The 22,022-nt window shown below is 47.1% G+C and overlaps 2 protein-coding genes and 2 non-coding genes across 6 annotated transcripts in view; all 4 read right to left on the reverse strand.

The window, feature by feature from the left end:
- The window catches only part of LOC130184635 (uncharacterized), an 11,960-nt gene extending 8,382 nt beyond the window's left edge, over positions 1–3,578 (reverse strand). For 2 of the 3 annotated variants that reach the window (XM_056400626.1, XM_056400625.1), the window contains exons 1-2: positions 1,434–3,578; positions 904–965 (exon numbers count right to left, since the gene is read on the reverse strand). In XM_056400626.1, coding sequence (XP_056256601.1) covers positions 904–965; positions 1,434–3,241 — 1,870 coding nt within the window. In that variant the 5' untranslated portion in view covers positions 3,242–3,578. Of the gene's footprint in view, positions 62–903; positions 966–1,433 lie in introns of all 3 variants that reach the window. The other variant, XM_056400624.1, reaches the window with a different exon arrangement.
- A 622-nt stretch (positions 3,579–4,200) lies between these two features.
- Positions 4,201–4,282, reverse strand: trnas-uga (transfer RNA serine (anticodon UGA)). The gene has a single exon. It is a non-coding gene; the product is annotated as a tRNA-Ser (tRNA).
- Positions 4,283–5,685: 1,403 nt separating this feature from the next.
- kpnb1 (karyopherin (importin) beta 1) lies at positions 5,686–20,169 on the reverse strand. The gene is made up of 22 exons (XM_056400628.1): positions 19,856–20,169; positions 18,880–18,938; positions 16,530–16,712; positions 16,241–16,441; positions 15,643–15,795; positions 15,387–15,446; positions 15,197–15,286; positions 14,061–14,171; positions 13,853–13,954; positions 13,536–13,760; positions 13,234–13,425; positions 12,717–12,847; positions 12,166–12,313; positions 11,976–12,047; positions 11,634–11,778; positions 11,055–11,137; positions 10,461–10,568; positions 10,045–10,188; positions 9,227–9,332; positions 8,651–8,765; positions 8,020–8,181; positions 5,686–7,292 (listed from the first exon to the last, which is right to left on the reverse strand). Coding segments are annotated over exons 1-22 (2,631 nt in total). The 5' UTR covers positions 19,896–20,169; the 3' UTR covers positions 5,686–7,291.
- LOC130185939 (small nucleolar RNA SNORA79) lies at positions 9,039–9,180 on the reverse strand. Its single transcript, XR_008830238.1, has one exon. It is a non-coding gene; the product is annotated as a small nucleolar RNA SNORA79 (small nucleolar RNA).
- Positions 20,170–22,022: the final 1,853 nt, after the last annotated feature.

Below are 22,022 nucleotides of genomic sequence, written 5' to 3' on the forward strand. Positions count from 1 at the left end.
GGATGAAGAGAGTTCCCCCCTCTCCGAGAAATATCCACATCAACCAGAGACACTGTCTCACCTGGACACACACACACACACACACACACACACACACACACACAACACACACACACACACACAACCACACACACACACACACACACACACACAGGAAGAAGAGAGATGTTAGTGTAGAGAAGTGAAAATGTTAAATGTTACTGTTCAGTTCAACTGGGAGAGGAAGAAGAAGAAGAAAGAAAAGCAGAACCAGAAGAAGAAGAAGAAGAAGAAGAAGAAGAAGGAAGAAGTTCTGCTGAAAACATTTGCTCTGAATCGTTTCTACACTTTCCTCCGCTGCTGAGAGGAAACAAGCAGCTGAGTCCAGCAGGAGGACTGGATCCTGGTCCAGCAGCAGGACTGGATCCTGGTCCAGCAGCAGGACTGGATCCTGGTCCCTGCTCCAGCAGGAGGAGCGTTCTAAATAAAGACCATGTTACATGGATCCAGAGGAAACCGTGTCTTTCACATGATCAGAACCAAAACCTGGTTTCTACAGGTCTGTACAATCTCCTCTACATGTCTGACTGTCCCCACATCTTCATCATCACCATCTTCATCATCCTCATCTTCATTATCATCTTCATCATCACCATCTTCATCATCACCATCTTCATCTTCACCATCTTCATCATCATCATCTTCATCATCACCATCTTCATCATCTTCATCAGGAGGAGACCTGGATCAGGTGTTTTCCAGGTCTTCACAACCCCTAACCCAATATCAATATCTAAAAACCTGCAGAGATCACCTGTACCTGCGCTTGCTCTCTCTCTCTCTCTCTTTCACTCACTCACTCACTCACACACACACACACACACACTCACACACACACACACTCACACACACACACACACTTACCAGTGAAAGCAGGAGTGAACGGCACCGGCGAGAAGGCACTGTGAGGTCTGGACACCTGCAGCCTGGTGGACACAGGAACATCTTCATCATCATCATCATCATCATCATCATCATCATCACCACTCCACCCTGCATCTACAACAACTCAACTAATGGTAACTAACTAGTTTCAGTCGCTGCGTTTGTTTTAGTGATCAATTAAACTGAACTGATCATGTCAATAACTGCTGTTCCTGAAGCTGATCTCAGGTCAGTCTGTAACACTGTAACTGTTGTGAAGCTTCAGGACTGTTGTCATGGTGACGGGCATAATTTTTCAGGAAACTCTCAACTCAACTATTAATCAATCATCATTCATTCAGAAAATAATCAATAAATCTGTCATGGAAGAGCCTGAGAAAGACCTCGACACTCCAACCAGTGAAAATCAATAATCTGATGAATGAGTTGTTGATGTTACAAGTTTCAACACAGACGTGAATCTGGATCAGAACCCCCCGTCCTGAGGTGGACCCCCTCCGTCCTCTTACCTGCTGCTGTCCTGCTCCGTGCTGCAGGTGGACCCCCACACGTCCAGCAGACTCCCCCCGGACGAGGTGGACGAGGCCAGGGACGGCCTCTTGTCCAGCAGTCCCCCCGACCCCCCACTGGAGCTCTTGGTTCTGAACAGCTTGCTGAGCCGGACCTTCAGTGACCCCCCTTTCCTTGACTTTCCCCGCGGCGTCTTCTCTCCCTCCCTCCCTCCTCCTCCTCCCACCTCCCCCTCCAGGACCACTAGGGGGGAGGCAGACCGCCCCGCTCCCCCCGAGGCCACACCGAGTTTGGGGGTGGTGGCGCGGCTCTGGGGCTGGGAGCGGGACTGGTGCTGGTGCTGCGGCCGGTGGCTCGGGTCGGGGAGGGGGTCAGGGGAGACTTGGAGACCACTGAGGGCTGCTGCAGCCTGGGGGGCCTGCGGGCGAACAGGGAGGTACGGACAGGGGGTAGTGGTGCTGCTGATGGGGGGGCGGGAGTCCACACATGGAGGTAGGGACACTGCAGCGCCCAGGACAGCCAACGAGGACCGGCAGTTCTGGTCCGTGCAGACCCCCGCCTCCTCCGCCAGTCTGTGGACCTGCCTCATCAGACCGCTCAGAGTCCCGCTGGAGAACACCTGCCTAGCCCCCCCAGACGTCCCCCCACCGCCAACACCCCCCATCCTCTCTCCCTTCTCAGCGTCCCCCATGTCCCCTCCATCCCTGTCCCCACCCTCACCCAACCCCCCCACCTCCTCAGACCCCAGACCTTCTAGGACCAGCAGAGCGTCACTGGTCTCACTCGGGTCCTCGCCGGGCCCTATGCCCCCCGACCCCGAGGCCAGGACGCTGTGACAAGAGCACCGAGGGAGGGGGAGCACCATCTCCTCTCGCCCACCTCCTCCTCCACCGCCCTCCCTACCCTCACCCAGCTGACCTAGCCTCCGGGCCAGGGCCAAGACCGGGTCCTCTCCCCCAGCGGAGCAGTTCTTCCTGGGCTCCAGCAGGCCGAGACGCAAGGCTTGGTCCAGCAGACCCGGGGGCCACTTAGCTAGTCGGTCTGTCAGCAGGCGGTGTCGGTGGCACAGGACTGACCCGGACTCTGAGTCCAGAGCCGGGACACCCTGCTGAGGAGTATGGGACCCATCGGTCCCTTTGGACAGTCTGAGGACCGGGTGCCACTGAAGCAGCTGCGGCTGCTGTGGTTGCAGGTTTTCCTCTGCAGATGGGATGCAGTGTGAGTTCTGGTCCTTCCCGCCTCCAGGCCCGGGACCAGTTGTTGTGCTGCCGGGACCCGTACCTGATCCGGGATCCAGCTGCTGTCTCTGTCTCTCTGCTCCCTCCTGGAGGAACCCCGGGGGCGGCTGCTCCAGCCCGCACTCCAGGATCCGGTCTCCGGACCGCAGCAGATTCTGAAACACCATCAGCTGCGCCCTCGACCCGTGCCCCCCCGAGCCGTGCCCGTGCGGCACCGGGAAGTCCACGAAGCGCTGAGCCGCTACGGCAAAGTCCTCGGGCGGCGGAGGGGACAGCGGCGCCTCGGAGCCCGGTGGAGCCTGCGTCAACACCAGCCCGCCGTCCAGCTCGCCTTTTCCGGGGAGCGGCGAGCTGTAGTGCGGGGAGGCCGAGCCGAGGCCTGCCGAGGGGCCGCTGGTGTCCAGATCAAACCCGCCGCCGCCGTGGTGTCCCAGCACGGCTTTAACGGGCCCGAACCCGCCGCCTCCGGACATCAGGTCGTCGGGCTCGTCCAGTCGGTCGTACTCGGCCGCGGACACGAGCCGCATCAGGACGAAGTCTGGAGACATTTCTTGCTGCGCGTCGTTCATGCTGACAGGCTAACGTTAGCTGCGCGGCTACACGGGCTCCGCGCTTACATAACACCGAGATAAATAAACGGCTGCGGAGCTAACGGCGGCTAGCGGCTGCATCCTCCCGCCGAGCTAACCGGGCAGCTCGACGGAACACCGACCGACGGCCATGTAACGTCCGGACCGGTTCGTGACAGTAACGTCTCCGCTGCACGAAGACAGAACATGAACAGACATGAGAAGCCCGCCCGGTGCCGCCGCTCGGTAACGTTAGCTAGCTGTTAGCTTCCTACCGACTCATCCTCCGGTCAGACAACACGGATGTGGTGAAGAGGTGGTGTGTGTGTGTGTGTGTGTGTGTGTGTGTGTGTGTGTGTGTGTGTGTGTGTGTGTGTGTGTGTGTGTGTGTGGTGGTGGGGGGGGGGGGGTTGGAGGGGGCGCGCGGGGCGGCTGCGCAGCGTTGGCATCAATAATCGATCGGTGCTGATTGATAAACGGAGGCTCGTGCGCAGCGTGAACGATGGACCGAAACCGAAACCTCCACACAGCGGCACACATCCCGGTACCGGAGAGCCTCAGTCACAGCCGGAGGTCTCTCTACCACCTCTCTCTCTCTCTCTGTCACAAACATCTGGCTCTGACTCAGTTACTAACATGATCGATTAATTGATTGTTCGGTCAAACTGTAGATAATAAAAGATGATCAGTTCACATATTGTTGATTAACTGAATCTGAGCAGTTCTGTGACGGACCAGGTGAGCTCACCTGTCCTGACCCAACATCCACTCACTGAGCTTTCCACTGTTTCGCTGGTCTTCTTCAGGGACTGGAACTGTCAGGTGTCATCACGTGACCACAGGTGTTGAATGTTTGTGTTTCTGACTTTTGTATTAGATTTATTTTTACTTGATATTTTAAGTCTACAGATATCACGATTTTCCCGCCAGAGTTGATGTGTCTCCAAAACCAGATCCATCGCTGCGAGCAGGGTTCGAACCTGCGCGGGGAAACCCCATTGGATTTCAAGTCCAACGCCTTAACCACTCGGCCATCACAGCTGCTCCTGGCTGCACCTGAGACCAGCTGATCCTGGCTGGACCTGAGACCAGCTGATCCTGGCTGGACCTGAGACCAGCTGATCCTGGACCAGGTGGTTCCAGACCGGCTGCTGTTGGTTCAGATACTTTCGACACTTTATTCAGTTTGTTGTATTAAACCAGGAGGGAAGCAGTTTTAGAAAACATGTAATAATCACACTATTCTGACTCTAACATATAAAAATATATAATAATTTAATGCTTTTAGCAAAACACTTTATACATAAATGCCGTTTCTTAAAAACCACACCTACATTTGATGATTATTTAAATAAAATAATATAAAATAAAAAATATGTGAAATGCTACAATACTAATCTGTATGAATATTTATGCACTTTAATGCCTGACTGATCGTTTTGTCCCTTTATGTTTATTTTATGTTTAATTGTTTATTCATTTTTGTTTTTTTTCTTTAATTTTCTCATTTATTCTTTAATTTTCTTTCCTCTGATCTTTCTTTCTATCCTTACAACTGCTCCTCAGTTGTTCCTATTGTTTTCTGCATTTATCCTTAATGTGTTTTGTGCCTTTTTGACTGTTGCCAAGTATAAATATAAATAAATAAAGTTAAAAAAAAAAACCCACACAAAACAAAAAACGTCAAGACGTGAGATAACAGAAACCGGAAGTACCAAACTGAAAATACTCCCAAGAAAACTACCTGTGTCACATGACCCTCTGATTTGAGCATTTAATTCTACATCCTGTTCACAGAAAATATGTTATGTGATATAAAAGCACCAGGTTTCTGATTGTGTTTAACAAACATTAAATTAAACAAATGTGTCATAACGGTAATATTTCATGTACAAACATATATTAGAATTTACAGTCAACTTAATCTTCATCTTCAGCCTGACTTTTAATTAAATATAGTTTAGTCATTAGTCTCTTAATTTTATTGTAATTATGGTCTAAATTGTATTTTATTACTAAAACTTTGCAATTAATTCAATTTCCAAAACCAGTGGAGATAGATGTACTTGAGGCTTTAGGGTCACCTGGTAGTCAGGTGTTGAGGTTAATGAGGTTTACATGGTGTAAGTAGTTTTGTCTACATGTGAAAAGGAAGTGAGCAGAGCAGACAGGATGTTGCTTTATTCTGAAGGGGATTAAAGCTCCTGACCCACTTGATCCAGGTGCCTGTAACAGCAAAAGGAATTATGGGAGTTAAGGCTACAAGTGGAGTGTGTGTGTGTGGAGGACAAACACCTGAGGAGGTGTGGCTACACACCTGGGAAACCAAGTGCTTTATAGATTTTATTAAAGATTATAAATATTGAAACTGGTGAATCTGTCCAACAATTGTCCTTCACAACAGATAAATAAACCCCCCCCCCCAAAGAAGCAGCAGCAGATCATTCAGTACAATATAGACTTTATTAGTTCACTAAAGTTGAATATGAAATAAAAAGCAGATCGGCTTTAAATGATTCACAATTCAGTAATAATCGAGTTGCCAGGTTCATCATGTCAACACAGGAAGTATGTTCCTCTCACAGCTGCCGCACCTCCACAAAATAAAAGCCCTCCGTGGCTGGACACACTTCACTGTCAACTCAAAGTTAAATTTAAACTCCAGTTTTTTTCCTCTGGTTTCATGTTTGATTATCGTTACTGAAAGTGAAGCGATCCAGATGTGGAGTGGTGGAGGCGGGCGGGTGGCACTGAGCGTGCTCGCAGGTTTCTGCAGCGTCTAAACTTCATGTCAGACGTGATTTTCAGACCAACTACAAACTCAACGTCCCAAAAAAAAAAATCCGTCTGCGAGGAGCGACGGCCGAGCTGCTGCTACCAAACAAGCCATGAAGTGAGTTAAAAAACAAACAACAAAAAAAAAAAAAAAAAAAAAAATCATGGTTCTTTGTGGCGTCGAGTAAACAAACCAACAGTGGGAGGCGGCCACCGAACTCAAGAGCCAAAGTTCAGCTTCCAATCAGCAAAGTCCAGAACGTTTGATCAGTCCAGGAGTCCAACAGACGACAGGAAAGACCGAAATCACCAGAACTGCTTGGGGAATGTTTCATATCATTTTATTGTTTTTTTTTTTCAGCTTTATGTTCATCATAGCAATGGAAAAATATAACCTTATACAAACGTCTTCAATTCTCTGAATCTTTTTTTAAACAAGCAAAAACGGTGAGTGACCCGTCCCCAAACCAAGTGCAGCGGGAAATCAAAAGTGAAACGCTTCACCAGCAGCTCACACCGCTCGGGTCAGAGGTCGCTTTATTTTCCATTTGGCACTCGCTCCTCTGAGGATTCCCCGATGGGTTTGGACTTTTATTTTGAAGGAATTTAGTGCTGTTGTTGTTTGGAGCATGGGACGCTGCAGACTGAGCAGGTGGAGGTGTTTGCATCCGTCAGAGCTCCGTTGCTGTTTTTAGTGCTCGGAAGAAGAAGAAGAAAAAATAAGAGCAACAAAAATCTGAAGTTTTCCACAGAAGTCCACAAAGTCTCGGATCTGATTCCACTCAAGTCTTTTATTTTCTCGTCGTGTTTTTATCCATTTCCCCTCCTCCTCCCCTCCCCCCGCGATTGGGGGGGGGGCGGCGGCAGGTCGGTGACGTCATCGTGATGTCGCAGGAGAGCCCAGCTACAGCGAGAGAGGTGGATTGTGGGAGGAGGAGGGGGGTGGGCTCGAAGGTGAGTTTGTTTTTATTTGAAAGGGGGGAGGGGGGGAGTCAGAGTCCAGTCCACAGGCCATCCAGAAGGAGGAGGAGGGGAGAGGAGGGGGTAGTCGTCGCCTGCTGGATCTGAGGGTGGTGTGATGTCATCATCTCTCGCTCGCTCGCTCATTCGCTCACACGTCTCTCTCTCTCTCACACACACTCATCTCACTCGACTTCTGCTTCGACCGGACGCTCGAGACAAAGACAGAAGAGTTAATTCCAGTGGGGCAATTTGTCCTCATTGTTCACTGATGTCGATCTCTCAGCTCTCTCTCTTTTCCCCGACCAGCAACAATCTGAAAGAGCAGAAGAGGCAGCGATGAGACTCAGACCCTGAGTGCTGCTCTCAGAGGTCCAGGTCGTACATCACACATTAGACCAACAAACACACTGCTTAGGTACAGAGTCCAGGTGTGTCATGTGACCAGCTGCTGCTTTACTGGAGAATTAAAGTGATAGTTCATGTTATCAGTCGTGGGGTTATGTGAGGTCGTCATGTTCAGTCGGTGTGTTTCCTGCAGTAGATTCAGTTTCGAGGAGCAGCAGGAGGAGCTGCTGTGGGCGGGGCCAGAAGAAAACACCTGTTTTAGACACTTTTAAAAGACGTCACTGAAACACTAACATCTGTTTAAATGAAGCTTCATGTAAAAGATTTTCATCTTTATTTTCCCGCCAAAACAAAGTGAAGTTTAGCTCTTTCTGATTCGCTCAGCTGACCTGCGGCGTAACGACCGTAGTGCACTCTGTAGGTGCTTGTGCGCAGGAATACAGCAGTTCAGCGGTTGAGAAAATATGTCAAAGGAAAGTTCTGTTTTCACTGGAAGATAAAGCGCCGAAAATATTCTACATGAAGATTCATCTAAACAGATGTTAGTGTTTCAGTGACGCTTTTAAAAGTGTCTAAACCAGGTGTATTCTTCTGGCCCCGCCCACAGCAGCTCATCACTCTGTTAGTGTGTGTACGTGCGTATACACGTGAGTGTGTGTGTGTGTTTGTGTGCGTGCGCTGTGTGTGTCTCTGACCAGGCCTGGCTCTTGAGCTTGCGGAGCTCCTTGGTGGCCCAGGTGGCCAGCGTCTTGGTCTTGTTGGTTTTGGAGCGTCGACCCTCCGTCAGCAGGTCGTTGATGAGCGGACGAACCTCGACCAGCTTCATCACGTCTTTACCGAACGCTGTGCACAGGTCGCTGAGAACACACACACACACACACACGATATCAACACAGGTCAACTACAAACAACTGAAAGTCGAGGAAAAACGGGAACCTTAAAACAAAGTGGAAAAAACTTAAAATTATAAATGACTAAGAAAGAAGAAACATCTGAACCGAACGAGAAACTGATGATGTGAAACTAAATTAACTTTTTTTTTTCTCCTTCATTTGCACTTTTCAGTTTTTATTCTGGGTAAAATTCATCCTTCATAAAAAAGGATGATCGAGGCAAGAACCCAGATGTTTGTGAGTCAGAACATCTGGAACTGTTTGAAAGCACCTGGGCAGCTGATTGGAGGAACCATCTGTCAATCATGTCAGTGTGTGTCAGTGTGTGTGTGTTGGTCTCAGATGTTGTGGTTGGTCGTACATCACACTGTCAGAGTGGTGCATGATTTCTCTTCACAGACCAACAGACACACCTGAGACACCTGAGACTCACCCGATGAGTCCGGCTGCGTTGGCCACCACTCCGTCAGAGTGGTCCTCATCCTCCGCTATGTGATGGATGAAGGAGAGGATGAACTCCACCCGAGGCTGCACCAGCATCACGTCAGCTACAGGGAGGGACAAGGAGTAGAGGAAGGGAGGGAGATAAGGGAAGAGGTGAGGACACAACAGGAGGAGAAAGGACACAGATGCAAGAAGGTAAGGACAGAGGAAGAAAGGAAAGGAGGGAAGGGTGTCCAGTGAGGAAGGAGATGAGTGAAGAGGAGAGAGAAGGGAGGGAGGGAAGGAGGGGTGAGGAAATCAAAACAAATCAACAGGTTGCTGTGGCTCAGATCATCACTGCTGTTTGTTTGTTTGTTTGTTTGTTTGTTTGTTTGTTTATTTGTTGGGTCCCGCAAAATCAGGAAGCCATTTTTATTGAGGCTTCAGCCTGAAGCTTCCTGAGTGAAAAAGACCCGAGTTTCTCTGCGACGTCGTAAAATCCTCCTGATCCACTGCAGCCAGGAAGAGGAACCGACGTCGGCTCAGGGGGGTGTGGTCATGTGGTCAGAGTGTGTGCGTCTCTTACGGTGGACGTTCTCTTGGTCCCCCTTCAGGCCCTGGATGATCCCGGTGTAGGCCTCCAGACAGCCCTCCCTCAGCTCGTTGAGGTAGTCCACCATGTCGTAGTCCGTCTGAGAGCGGGGGAGGAAACAGACGTCAGAGCTGCGGTGGGTTTAGTTTCAAATCAAAGGACGACAAGCTCATCAGAGTCTACACAATGAGCTCCGCCCCCTTCACCGTCATATGGTCCTATCACACTCGTATGTTTATAAATCTCACAGTACACCTAACAGCATGTGACCACCATCATGTGACCCTCAGTAAAATCACTTTGCTCTGTGGTGAGTTCAAGGTCGCTGCGTAATAAGACGCAGACAGACACAGACAGAGAAACAGAAGTGAGAAATATCCATAAGTGTTATTGTCATTTATTTCCCACGATGCTCTTCTCGCGCCGTCTGCATGCAGACAAGTGTGTGAGTGAGTTACTATGGTTACCGCCACGCCCTGAAACTTTCTCATGATTCTGTAACAGGTTTCAGGTTCATATGCTTTGACCACAATCATGAATGTGATTGAACTCCATGAAGGAACAGGCTGGATCACTGATCAAAGCTGCTCTACTTCCTGTCAGAGGACTTGATCAGTGTGTGGAGGTCTCAGATTAACGTGGTTGGTTTTTACATCATGGTCAGAGTGGTGCATGATTTATCATCACAGACCCTCCACACACACAGGTTACAGGTTAAAAGTCAAATAAAAATTTAAACAATTAAATATTTAATTTATTTTTGAATTGTGTGTGTGTGTGTGTGTGTGTGTGTGTGTGTGTGTGTCGTCTACCTTGTCGACTTGAGCCTGTGATGCCTGCTGCAGCGTGTCCAGGACGATGTCCAGGTATTTCTTAAACTCTCCTCCAATGGCCAGAGCGATGTCACCGAACGCCGAGAGGATCTGAGGCTTCACTGACCGGTGGACGTTCTCGTTCTGAGGACACACACACACACGATGAAGCAACAAGAGGATCATGTTCAGTGGAGGGAGAAGAGAGAGTCAACAGTCAACACTGAACATGGTCCAGAAAACCACAGAAGAAGACAAACAGGAAGTGTGGAGGTCTCAGATAAACGTGGTTGGTTTTTACATCATGGTCAGAGTGGTGCATGATTTATCATCACAGACCCTCCACACACACACACACACACACACACACACAGGACAGAGGGGGGAGACAGCAGAGGGAGGGGGAGGTTCCTCACCCCGAGGTTCTCCAGCAGCAGCTGCATGATCTCGTCACAGTAAGGCAGGATGTTGGACATCAGAGCTCTGCACAGGTCACACACCAGACCCACCGCCGCCAGACACACCTGTGACATCATCATCATCATCATCACATTCCTACAACACCATCAATGTGAATATTGATCTTCTGCTGAAATAATATGTTAGCGATGGTCATGTCTTTCCACACTGAATCTACTTCCTGTTTCCTCCTGTTTAAGGTTCAAGGGTCAAAAATGACCACAGCTCCAGACTGAGGAGATCATTAAAGCCCCTGGAGAGTAATTAGTGATTGGGTTTGGAAACTAAACGGACTTTACCCCCACTAGTGACCCATGACCGTGACTTATGATACAGATGAACTGCAGTTGTCCACATTTACATCTTGTCTGATGCGTTTAAGAGCTCTGACAGTTTCCTGCTCAGGTCTATAGTTTAACAACACAACCAACACAAGGTTCAGTCTGTTACCAGGTGATTAACAGCTGATTAACAGCTGATCAATCAGCTGACGTCAGTTTGAATGAGGAGCAACAAGAAGCTCAGAGACTGGACCTGGATCAGAGTCCTACCTGATACTCAGCGTAGTTCTTCAGTCCGATGCCCAGGAACGGCTTAAAGGCGTCCATGTACTTCTGGAAGTCGCTTCCCAGAACTGGAACACAAACCAACAGTCACCATGACAACAGCGCCGCCATGTGGTGGTTTCACACAGTCCAAGTCTCAAGTGTCAGATCTGAACCAGTCTGATGAAGTCCTGACCCAGAATCTGATGTGACTGTATGATCTCATACTGTGATGATTTCCAGAACAAGCAGGAACCAATCATATCATTATAATATTAATATTCTGTCTATATATACACGTGCACATGTATCTATCACCACATTATTACTGTTATTATCATCACCATTATCAATATTTATTATCATCAATATTAGATATAACCTACTCTCATTAGAACATCCCAATGACACAAACTCATTCTGGCCTCTTCATTATAATTTGTAGAAATTACAATTAATATCTGTGTAAAACTAAAGATAATGAGAGCATCGTCACCGAGACCAAACATAACGAAGGTTACAATCAAATCTGAATAATATCGCGTGTGTGTGTGTGTGTGTGTGTGTGTGTGTGTGTGTGTGTACCTTCCACCAGTGTGGACACGGCCATCAGAGCATCCTCCTGAACGCCTCCGGAGCCGGCGGTGCTCTGAAACATCCTCAGCAGAGACGCCATGACCACGTCTGAGATCTGCAGAGCGTCCTGATGCTGAACTTTACGAAGAACATTCTGGAACAAAACAGGAAACAGTCAGACTTTTATTTTGAAACTGTCAAAATAAGAGCTTATAGATCAGTAAGTACAGTATAAGTAATTACTGATGTGTTTTTACACTCAATGTAAAGATGGGGACCTGTAGTGAAGTGACACGTCAGAGTATCACAGTATCAGAGTGTGTGATTGACAGCTCAGGTGTGTGGCCTCACCTGTAGAGTGGCACACAGCAGTGACTGCAGGTCGTTGAATTGGATTCTGTCTGAGGTGCTCTGGATGTGAGACTGTGGACACAGAGGACAACCTGTTACTGCTCCCAGTACAGCTTCATACAGGTGATCACAGTCTGTCTGTGCTAACATTAACCCCGCCCCCTGATCCTGCACCTGCTCTGTGACTCACCTCCATCTGCAGGACCTGCTGCAGTCTCTCCATGATGACCAGGGTGGTCTTCTGGACAGCAGGGTAACAGTCCTTGGCGCTGTTCTTGACGATCTCCATCAGAGCCTCGTAGGCGGCCGAGCGCAGGTTGTTCTGGTGACCATCGGGCCTGGACAGGAGACACAGGACCAATCAGGGACCACCAGGATAAAGGCATGCTCAGTGTATGCTTGTGAAACATGTTCAGAAGCTACAAAATAAAACTCAACATCTGTTTAAAAAGTGCTGTCATTTCATTTTTTGGGTAAATTCAATATTTTACAAGCTCCTCCCCTCAGCTGATAAAATAAAAATGAAAAGATAAAACCGTCGTGTTGATTCTGTCTCAGTCGTTTCTCATCAGTGTTTGTTTCTGCCACAGACTGTTATTTTAAACTTTCCTCTTCAAACTGAAACCAGGAAGTCCTGCAGCAGGAAACTGTCTCACCACAAACAGTGTGCGATACTGCGACAGCAATCCTACAGAACAACATCACGCCGCTTCACTTTGTATTCATTTCCCATCAGCCCACCTGTCTGTGGTCTCCAGGAGCTTCTGGACGATGATCTCGAAGGACGAGGAGAGACAGTAGGTGCTGGGCTCCTCCTGGTCCTCTGCGGCATCTGTGGCTTCGTAGGCCGCCTCAGCCAGAGAGGAGAACGCCTGACAGGAGAGAAACCACGGTTAGTCCTGTGTCAGCCAATGAAAACAAGCTGTGAGCTGCATGTGACACACCGCTGAATCCAGGGCTGAACAGCTGATCAAAATCATCACGTCAATATCCAAATCACAGCAGCTGCACTTCCCTGGTAGAGAGTAAACCGTGTCTCGACATTATAAATGAAGCACTGTGACATCGCAGACTGGCCACACCCACAAATATTCTCCAGATGTTTTTTTTTTTTACTGCTCAGCTCTGATGAATCTGCAGCTCAGGTTACTGTGTGTGTGTGTGTGTGTGTGTGTGTGTGTGTGTGTGTGTGTGTGTGTCCACACTAACACTGTGTCTGACAGGTCCAGTTCACCCCCCCCCAGAGCGCAGGTCTCACCCAGCAGACGTTGGACGCCACCCTGGGCTCCGCCCCCAGACCCTCGATCAGACACTGCAGCAGGGGGGCCAGGTAGACCTCGTTGATGGCGGCTTCAGGCAGCAGCTCGCAGATCCTCCCCACCGTCCACGCCGTGGTGTCTCTCACCACCACACTGGGGTCCTTCATCAGCTCGATCAGGGTCGGCATCGCCTGGGGGGGTGGAGAAAGAAAACTGCTTCATAAACAGTATAATAAAGAGCTGACAGACTGAACAGTAACCAGGTAACCACTGGTTAATGACTGGTTGGTTAGCGACTGACCTGTATGACGAGCGGTTTCAGCTGGTTGAGTTCAGGCCCCTCCAGGATGGATCCGAAGGCCATGACGGAGGCGTCGCGGTAGCGCCAGTCGGGGTGTTTGATGTGTTCTTTGATGAAGGGCAGAACGTGAGGAACCACGTCGTCCTCGCAGCAGGTCGCCAGCAGCATCAGACACACGCCCGCCGCCTTACACGGGTTCCAGTCGTCATCGTCGTCGTTCTCGTCCTGGAGAGCAACAGGAAGTGAGACGACGCTCCCACAGGAACAAACCACTCGAGGAGGAGGAGGAGGAGGAGAGACTTCCTCAGGTGTGTTACCTGTTTGGTGAGGGTCTGGGTGAGGATGGGGACCAGGTACTGCAGGGCCCCTTTGGCGTAGAATTTACTGGTGTGCTCTGGGGGACGTCCCTGCTCCGAGGCCTGCCATTGGACGACAAAAAGGAACAAACCAAAAACCAGTCAGGGGGGGGTGGGGGTTAAACAAACCTGAACTTAAACTGTTCAAACAATAAAAGTTCCCACAGACCTCTGAGGCCTCGATGGCCAGGTCCATCTCTTCATCACAGACGTTTGACCAGAACTCGATGCCCTGCAAGGCCACCTCATCGATGTCGCTCTTCATCGCCTCGATGGTGATCTGACAGAACAGAGAGGAGGATGAAAGAGGAAGAGAAGGAAAAAGGAAGGAAGTGCAGAGGAAAACACAAAGAAAGGAAATTAAGCATCAAAATTCAAATTTTATTCAGAGCTGCTGTAAAAACATGGATTTAAAACGAGCTGACGACACCGTGGCTAGCTGGTTAGCATGCTAACATCAGTAGAAGGAAAAAATTAGTTTGGCAACATCAGTGACCTTTGACCTTTGACCACCGAAGTCTATAATCAGTTCATCATTGAATCAAATGTGAAAAGTTTCCGTCCAGATGTTCATGAGAATGAGAACCTGAAAACAGCTGCATCTACCACTTCATTTATTTTCACTTTATTTCATGTTTTTTTGTAAAACATCTCACTGCTCATTAACCCTTATTTTTATATTTTAATCCATTAGTTTTGATTGTTACATGATTTTAATCTGGCACAAAGAATCTTTTTCAAATTTTCCAATGAAATGAAGAAAAACAAAAAGGTTTTATTTTTCTCTCAATAAATCTAATTATTATAACAATAACACAAGCTGTCAGCTGCTCTGTCACTAGTAGAGTATGGCAAACAATGAAGTACCTTTTTCCATCAGTTTTAAAAAACAGCAAATAAAAATGTGAATTTGCCAAAAATCTAAACAAAATTCTTTTGTCACTTTCTTCCTACTTTTCTCGTTTTTAACAAACTAAATAATTTAGAATAAAAAATGTCATCAACTTTGACAAATATTTCGTGACAATCTCTTCCAAAGATTGAAGAGTGAACTTCTTCATCTATTTATTTTCTTCTGAATAAAGTTTTGTATTTGTAAATATTTAGATCAAATTTGTCACTTTCCTCTAAACTCAAATAAATCATGTCATCAGTCTGACACTATCTGCTGCCATCAGTTACTAACCTGAGAACAGCGCTCGTCAGGATGTTTATTTACAGGTAAACAGCGACCTGACGCGTCTGTACAGGAGAACAAAGAACCTGAGTGAAGCCAATATGAGGCCGAGCCGCATGTCGTCTTACCGCGAACAGAGCAGGGCCCATGTACGTCTCCATGTACTGATAATACAGAGACATGATCTTCACCAGGTTCTGTAAGGCCGCCACACGCACCTGAAACCACAACACAGAGAGAAACACACAACGTCCACATGTAAAAACTTACAGATCAGACAGGAAGTTAAAAACACTGCTCCCTCCTGATGGTACTCACTCTGGTGTCTGGACACTGTGTCGCTTCACAAACCACCTGCATGATGAAATGTCTCTCCGTCTGAAAACAGTGTGGAGACACATTTACATCTTTAGATTAAACATCATCCACACACCTATATTTCTGTTGTATGGATTTAGTCTGATGGGACAGTGTGTGTGTGTGTGTATTTAGTCTGATGGGACAGTGTGTGTGTGTGTGTGTGTGTGTGTGTGTATTTAGTCTGATGGGACAGTGTGTGTGTACATCTGTGTACCTCCTTGTCGAAGTTGGCTTTGGTGAACTCCAGAGAGTTGAGCAGGGCGTTGGTAGCAGCCAGTTTGACGTTGTTACTGGGCTCCTCCTTCCTCATGCCCTGAATGATGGCTGTCAGGATCTGGTTGGCGTTTTCCTGCAGCTGCTCCGGGTCCTGAAGAAACAACACCGGGTTAATCTTAATCTTAATCATCATCATCATCATCATCATCATCATCATCATGCTAGCACTAACCTAAATATTTCAGCTTTAAAATACAAACCAACACTTGGATGCCGTCGTCATGTGACTTGAAGTCACGTGGACTCAAAGTTTAGTGGTTACCAGGTAAAGTCAGATGTTTTCAGTGATTTCCACGTTTTCTCGAAACAGTCATTTTATAGTAATTAGTTGCCTGCTGTGTTTCCATTTAATTAACGATTAGCCAATTATTAATAGAGGAATAATGATTTCCTTTGGTTTGAAGGGAGATCCTTTAGAAGAAATTCTCTTGTCTTGTGATCTAATGTTCTTAAGAGCGTGGATTGATGAGGGAAAAATTATTATTTTAGCATAAAACGGAAACAAAAAGTGAAATGTGTGTTGTGTGTTCACTCACAATGTCCTGGCAGATGTATCCGATGGCCTCCAGCGTGGACTCCTTCATGTGTTCGGTGCTGGAGGGGTCCGTGACGTTGGCCACCAGCTGTGGGATCAGCTCGGGCCACTGGTTAACGGGAATCTCTGCACAGGCGATCCCAGCGACGCACTGCGATGCCGAGCTGGGCCGGTACGTCTCCGTGCCCAGAGTCTGTAAAACCTGAGAGACAGAATGAGACGGAGGCGGTCGGACACATGATGATAAGCACCCGATAGATAAAACCCTGAGGACGTTTTCTAGTCCTTACGTAGTTCTTGATCTCGCGGCGAGCGTTGGCGTCGATGGCCAGCCATCTCTGCTGGTACTGCGTCTTGACATCGGGGTCTTTGGAGGTCAGAGAGTTCTTCACCTGCAGACCAGCAGCAACTCGAGCCACCTGAGTGTTCCCTGGGTTCGCCAACACTTTGGACAACTCCACCAGGAATGTGGGCTGGGGGAGGACGAGGGAGGGAGGGAGGGAGGGAGGGAGGGAGGGAGGGAGGGAGGGGGCATTAAGATCAGAGAAAATGCTGCAGAGGACACATGACGGCTGAGTGACAGCTGACTGTCTCACACTGGGCTTTAAACACAAATAACCTTTATAAAACTTTAATTATGTCCATCACTGATTATCTGATCAATTATCTCTTCAATTAATGATTTGGTCCATAAAACAAAAACAGTGAAAAACGTCCGTCACAGTTACAGATATTTGGTTCAGTATCAGAACAAGCCAGCAACGTTTACACTTGAGAACTGGAACCAGTTCATTTTTAGTGTTTCTGCTTGAAAATGATCAGAATAGCTGGATATTAATTTTATGTCTGTTGACTTTGCTGAAACCAGGTGGATTCATTTTCAATCAGACGGGCTGACTCTAGTTTACACTGAGCGTCACGGCAGAGCAGGAAACGTCTGAGGATGTCAACCACGAGTCGATATCTCTGAAACACTGAGTGCTGCATCATCACACTAATGCACCACTGACAGAGCACAGATAAAGTCAGTTTGTCTTTACTGACCTCCCTCCATGTCTCATCCTCCTCTGCAGCTCAGTCAGAAGAGCTCTTTACACCCACAGCACTGAAACACCTGACAGGCTCCTCTCTCTGCGTTAAAGGGACAGTTTGACATTTTGTGAAATGAACTCTTCAACCTTTTCTCTCTGGGTCACTTCCTTTTTGATTCAGGTTCTTCATCCTGTTGGTCTATCTGCCCCTTCCTGTTCGTACCTGCTGTACTTCTGTGGACATGTCCGTTAGGAGAGCGCTCTGTGGAAGCAGTACTCGCTTCATATTGATTCTTATTGTGCAGTAATATGAGTTTTATAACATTTATTTTGTATTTTGTTGCACTGTGTTTGTTCTCCTGTCGGAACTTCCTGTTTAAGCTCTTGTATCGGATCAGAGAGAACAGCTGACTACACGTCATCAGAAAACACAGATCGCACTCATGACACTAGATCTTGAACATGTGACAACATGGATAAAATCCTCCATCACACTTAATCTATATTATATAGTGATGTCAGTATATATGATGACACAGTTAATCTTACGAAACATGAATTGAGAAACTGTTTATGGATAAATTGACCAGATAAGAAATCTACAAAAAAAATTATAACAAATAAAATCTAATATTGAACATAAACAGCCGTCCTTAATTAGCAACACGACACACAATGACCTGACACAGCTGGGGACGTTACAGACACTGTTGACCTCTGAGAACATGAGGTCACATCTGTCCAAACCAGAGACTGTTCAGCCTCAGGTGTGTGTGTGCAGTGTATTTTACCAGGAGTTCAAAATAACAAATTTCAATAAGTTATATAGAATAATTAAAGCTATGAATACAGATACAGTTGTTCACTGACTTCTACCTTCAATAGTCAGCAAATGACAAAAACACATTTCCATTCAGAGTTGGAGCTCAGTTCAAAAACAAGTATCATTATAGTATTATTACAGATACATTATAAAGCAGGACTGTCATTGATTTTCCTGTGTTTTCTATCTACTGTACCTGTCAATGACTTTCTGTCACAGATTATCATCCAGTTTCTGCTTCTCAGATCGTCATTTACTGGTTTTACTGGTCCAATCACAGTTTACGGAATATTTTGAACTGCGCATCAAACAAACCCAGACTTCACTTCAGACTCAGATACTGTGTTGAGCATTTTTCACTGTTTTTAATATTTTCAGAAGAACACATTTTATAATTATAGTCAGATTTACGTTCATTTAACCAGGCGAACTGAACTCAGACCGAAGCCCTCACCACATCAGACGGGTGTAGCTGTCTCCATGAACCGCGGCCAACAGGCTGTGTGTGTGTGTGTGAGCGTGTGAGCGTGTGTGTGTGTGTGTGTGTGTGTGTGTGTGTGTGTGTGTGTGTGTGTGTGTGTGTGTGTGTGTGTATGTGTATGTGTGTGTGAGAGTTAATGGAGGGGGGTGGAGGCAGCAGCAGAGGAAAAGCCGGGCCCGGGGGGGGGGGGCTCCAGCTGTCTTCAGTTCCATCCACGCTGCTACCTGTCTGGAGCGGCCACTTAGCTTCCCCCTCCACCCCGACCGGTAACACCACCGTAAACCACCGTAAACCACCGCACTCACCAGGTTCTCTATCGCCGCTTGCTCCAGAAACTTCTGTGCCGCCTCCAGTTCATTCCGATCTGGGGAGAGAGGGGGGAGGAGGGGGAGAGGGGTGATTCAGTGTAATGCTAGCTAATTAGCCCACATATATGGTTAGCACGCAGGCTAACACACGAAGGTATGAGCCTTAAACTGGGCGGTTAAACTGGTCCTGCAGCACTCTAAACACAACACACTCATTATCACGAGCATTTTCCGTGAGTGCAGTGAGAGAAGGAGTGCCGGTAACTTCGCCGGTGACAACAACGGGTCCGGCTGCAGAGACACGCCGAGCCTCCAACGTGTGTGTTAGCCACCGTTAAGCAAGCTGTTCTTGTTTAGCATGCTAACATTAGCCGGTGCCAGAAGTGACTGAAATAAAGTTTAGTGGACAAACAGCAAACCGGTTAAAACAACGTTAACTCGGCGTGAAGCGCATGGAGCTGTGTAATGCAGCAGACGGAAGCGGCTCTTCCCTCCTCTCAGCGGCTCTAGAGTAACGTGAGCCGGGACAGGCGTGCGAGGAGGTGGCCGACAGTTTGAATGATACAAGCTAACGGCTAACGAGCTAGCAAAGCGGCTACATTAGGCATGGGCAGGGTCGGTATTGCTATTCTGCTACACCCAGCCGCCATGTCCGTCTCCACCAGGGGAAATCCAGTTTAATGTGATGTGACAACGCATCTACGGTTCATCTCAGCGGACTGACGGGTTAATTACACTGATACACAGCGATTAAACTCCGGACAGAGTGCTAAGTCAGCAGCGGTAGTTGAGGCCGTAGCGTTAGCAGAGCTAGCATCCAGAGCTAGCAGCCCGCTAGGAAGGGAGGCATTTCCCTCCTTCAAACTTTCACCGGTTCACCGGAGCCACCCAACGCCGCGCCAGCACAGCACCAACCACCCCGAAATGCAGCCTGAGAGCCCGGGTGCGTTCTGTGTGCGGTGCCGGTACTCACCTGGAGAGACCGTTTTCTCGAGGATCGTGATGAGCTCCATTCCGTCCCCGGCGCGCTCTCTTCACTCGGACGGTGTCGGTTGCCGCGCAGCACTCACAGCGGGATTATATTTCTTCCACGGGGCTCGGTCGGTGCCAGTCACGGGGCGGGTTCTGTCGGTGAGGAAAGAGGCGGAGGTCTCCCGGTGCTAGGTCGGTGTTTTTCACTCGGATGGTGTGGGAAACCTTAACGGCCGTGGTGCAGAGTAACGTCTCGCAGCTTCTCCGCCGCCCGTTTGCATCCTGTGTTGTCGGGAGGGAAAGGGCCGCGCGCTTCTCTCCCGCGGAGGGATATCACGCACTGTGACGGCGACGTGCTGCATTCAGGACCGTCGGACATTTTAACACAGTGCGACAGGGGTTGAAAGTACCTGTGTACCTTTACTCAAGTATAACTTCAAGGTACTTGTCATTTACTTGAGTGTTTGCATTTTATTTGATTTCAGACGGAAAAAACGGCACTGTACCTTTTACTGCACGGGATTTAGGCGATTTGGCAGCTACAGTAACTGTTTTTTTACGTACAGATACGACAAACATAAAATTGAACACACTGTAAAATATTAAACTGGTGGGCCCCAGTTCTTTGGGTTTATGACCCAGTACTCAGATCCTTGACCTAAGTAAAGGTACTAATACAACAATTTAGAAATACTCATGTAAAATCCATACTAAAGTAAAAGTACAATAGAATTATCAATAAAATAAACTTAAAGTATCAAAAATAAAAGTACTGCAAAAAGGGGCCTATATAATTAATATATATAAATATTTATAATATATATATATATTAATATATAACATGATTAACTTATTAATCCTGAGGCATCATTTTACTGTTGTAGCTGCTCCAGGTGGAGCTGCTTTACCTACATCATGTACACTGGTTCCCAACCTACGGGTTGGGCCCCTCCAAAGGGGTCAGCAGGTAACTCTGAGGGGACATCAGATGATTCATGGGACAGAAGAAGAAACAAAGTTCAGATTCACTGATCTGGATTCAGTTTTCAGACTTTTCTCTGATCTTTGAGTTTTAGTGAAATATTAATCATTTGAACAGTGACATCTTTTATTGTTATCTGGTGACCCTCAGGAGGGGCCCGACCCCCAGGTTGGGAACCAGTAGACTGAAGTATCTAAGTGTATATGACGTAGTTAAAGCAGCTACAAGAGTGGGATGTTGTAACAATAGGAAGTACTTTTACTGTGATACTCCAATTACAGGAAGTACTTTTACTGTGGAAATACTTGTACTGTAACCACATGAAGCTGATAATACTTGTACTTTTACTTAAGTAAGATTTTGAATGCAGGACTTTTGTTTTAATATTGTTGATGCAAATTCCTAATAAATGATAAAATTTGTTTATATGTGTATGTTAATGTTTTCTCATAGAAGTTAATGGTTGAATGAGAAAAGTTTTTAAATGACCTGAGAATAATTCTTCCATGTAAACAGGTCAGAGATACAGTGAACACATGATCATATTCTCCATCTATTAATTTATACCTTGTCTTTTATCAGCTGCTTTTTTTCCTCTGAAACTGAGAAATAAACAAAGACTCAGACGCTGTAAAAACAAACCCATTACTTCTTTATTAGTTAGTCATTTTACAGTAGTCACTCATACGTAGCTGCCTTGAGTTGGTCTTTTTGTGTCTCTTTTTACTTTTTGTTTCAACTTCTTCCTCATTTTCTTTCATCAACACAACGGAAGAGTCATGGACAAAGAATAAAAAAGAACAAAAAACAAACAGGAAGAAATAAACAGAATAAATGCCCCTTCTCACAAAACTACATTTGGCAAAAGGTGAGGATGAAGGTGATGATGATCCAGTGCATCTTTAAAACATTGATTCAGCTTTTACTAAGATAGAGACGGTGAGATATGTCAGGGCGTCTGATTGGATAAGAGCTTTCAGGAGTCAGGGATTATCATCCAATCAGATTTGATCTCCTCACCTGTTGCTAGGTGAAGTTTGAAGCATCATGAACAGGATGTGTCGGCCCCACGTTACAGTAAAAAAACAACTAACTCACAAAAGAATACAAAAAATAAAATATAAAAACTGACCCATTCAGACTTGAACACAGTGACACGTTGATCTGGTGAGTTTATGGCACAACA

This window comes from Seriola aureovittata, chromosome 17 (genome assembly GCF_021018895.1).
Source record: "Seriola aureovittata isolate HTS-2021-v1 ecotype China chromosome 17, ASM2101889v1, whole genome shotgun sequence".
NCBI lineage: Eukaryota > Metazoa > Chordata > Actinopteri > Carangiformes > Carangidae > Seriola > Seriola aureovittata.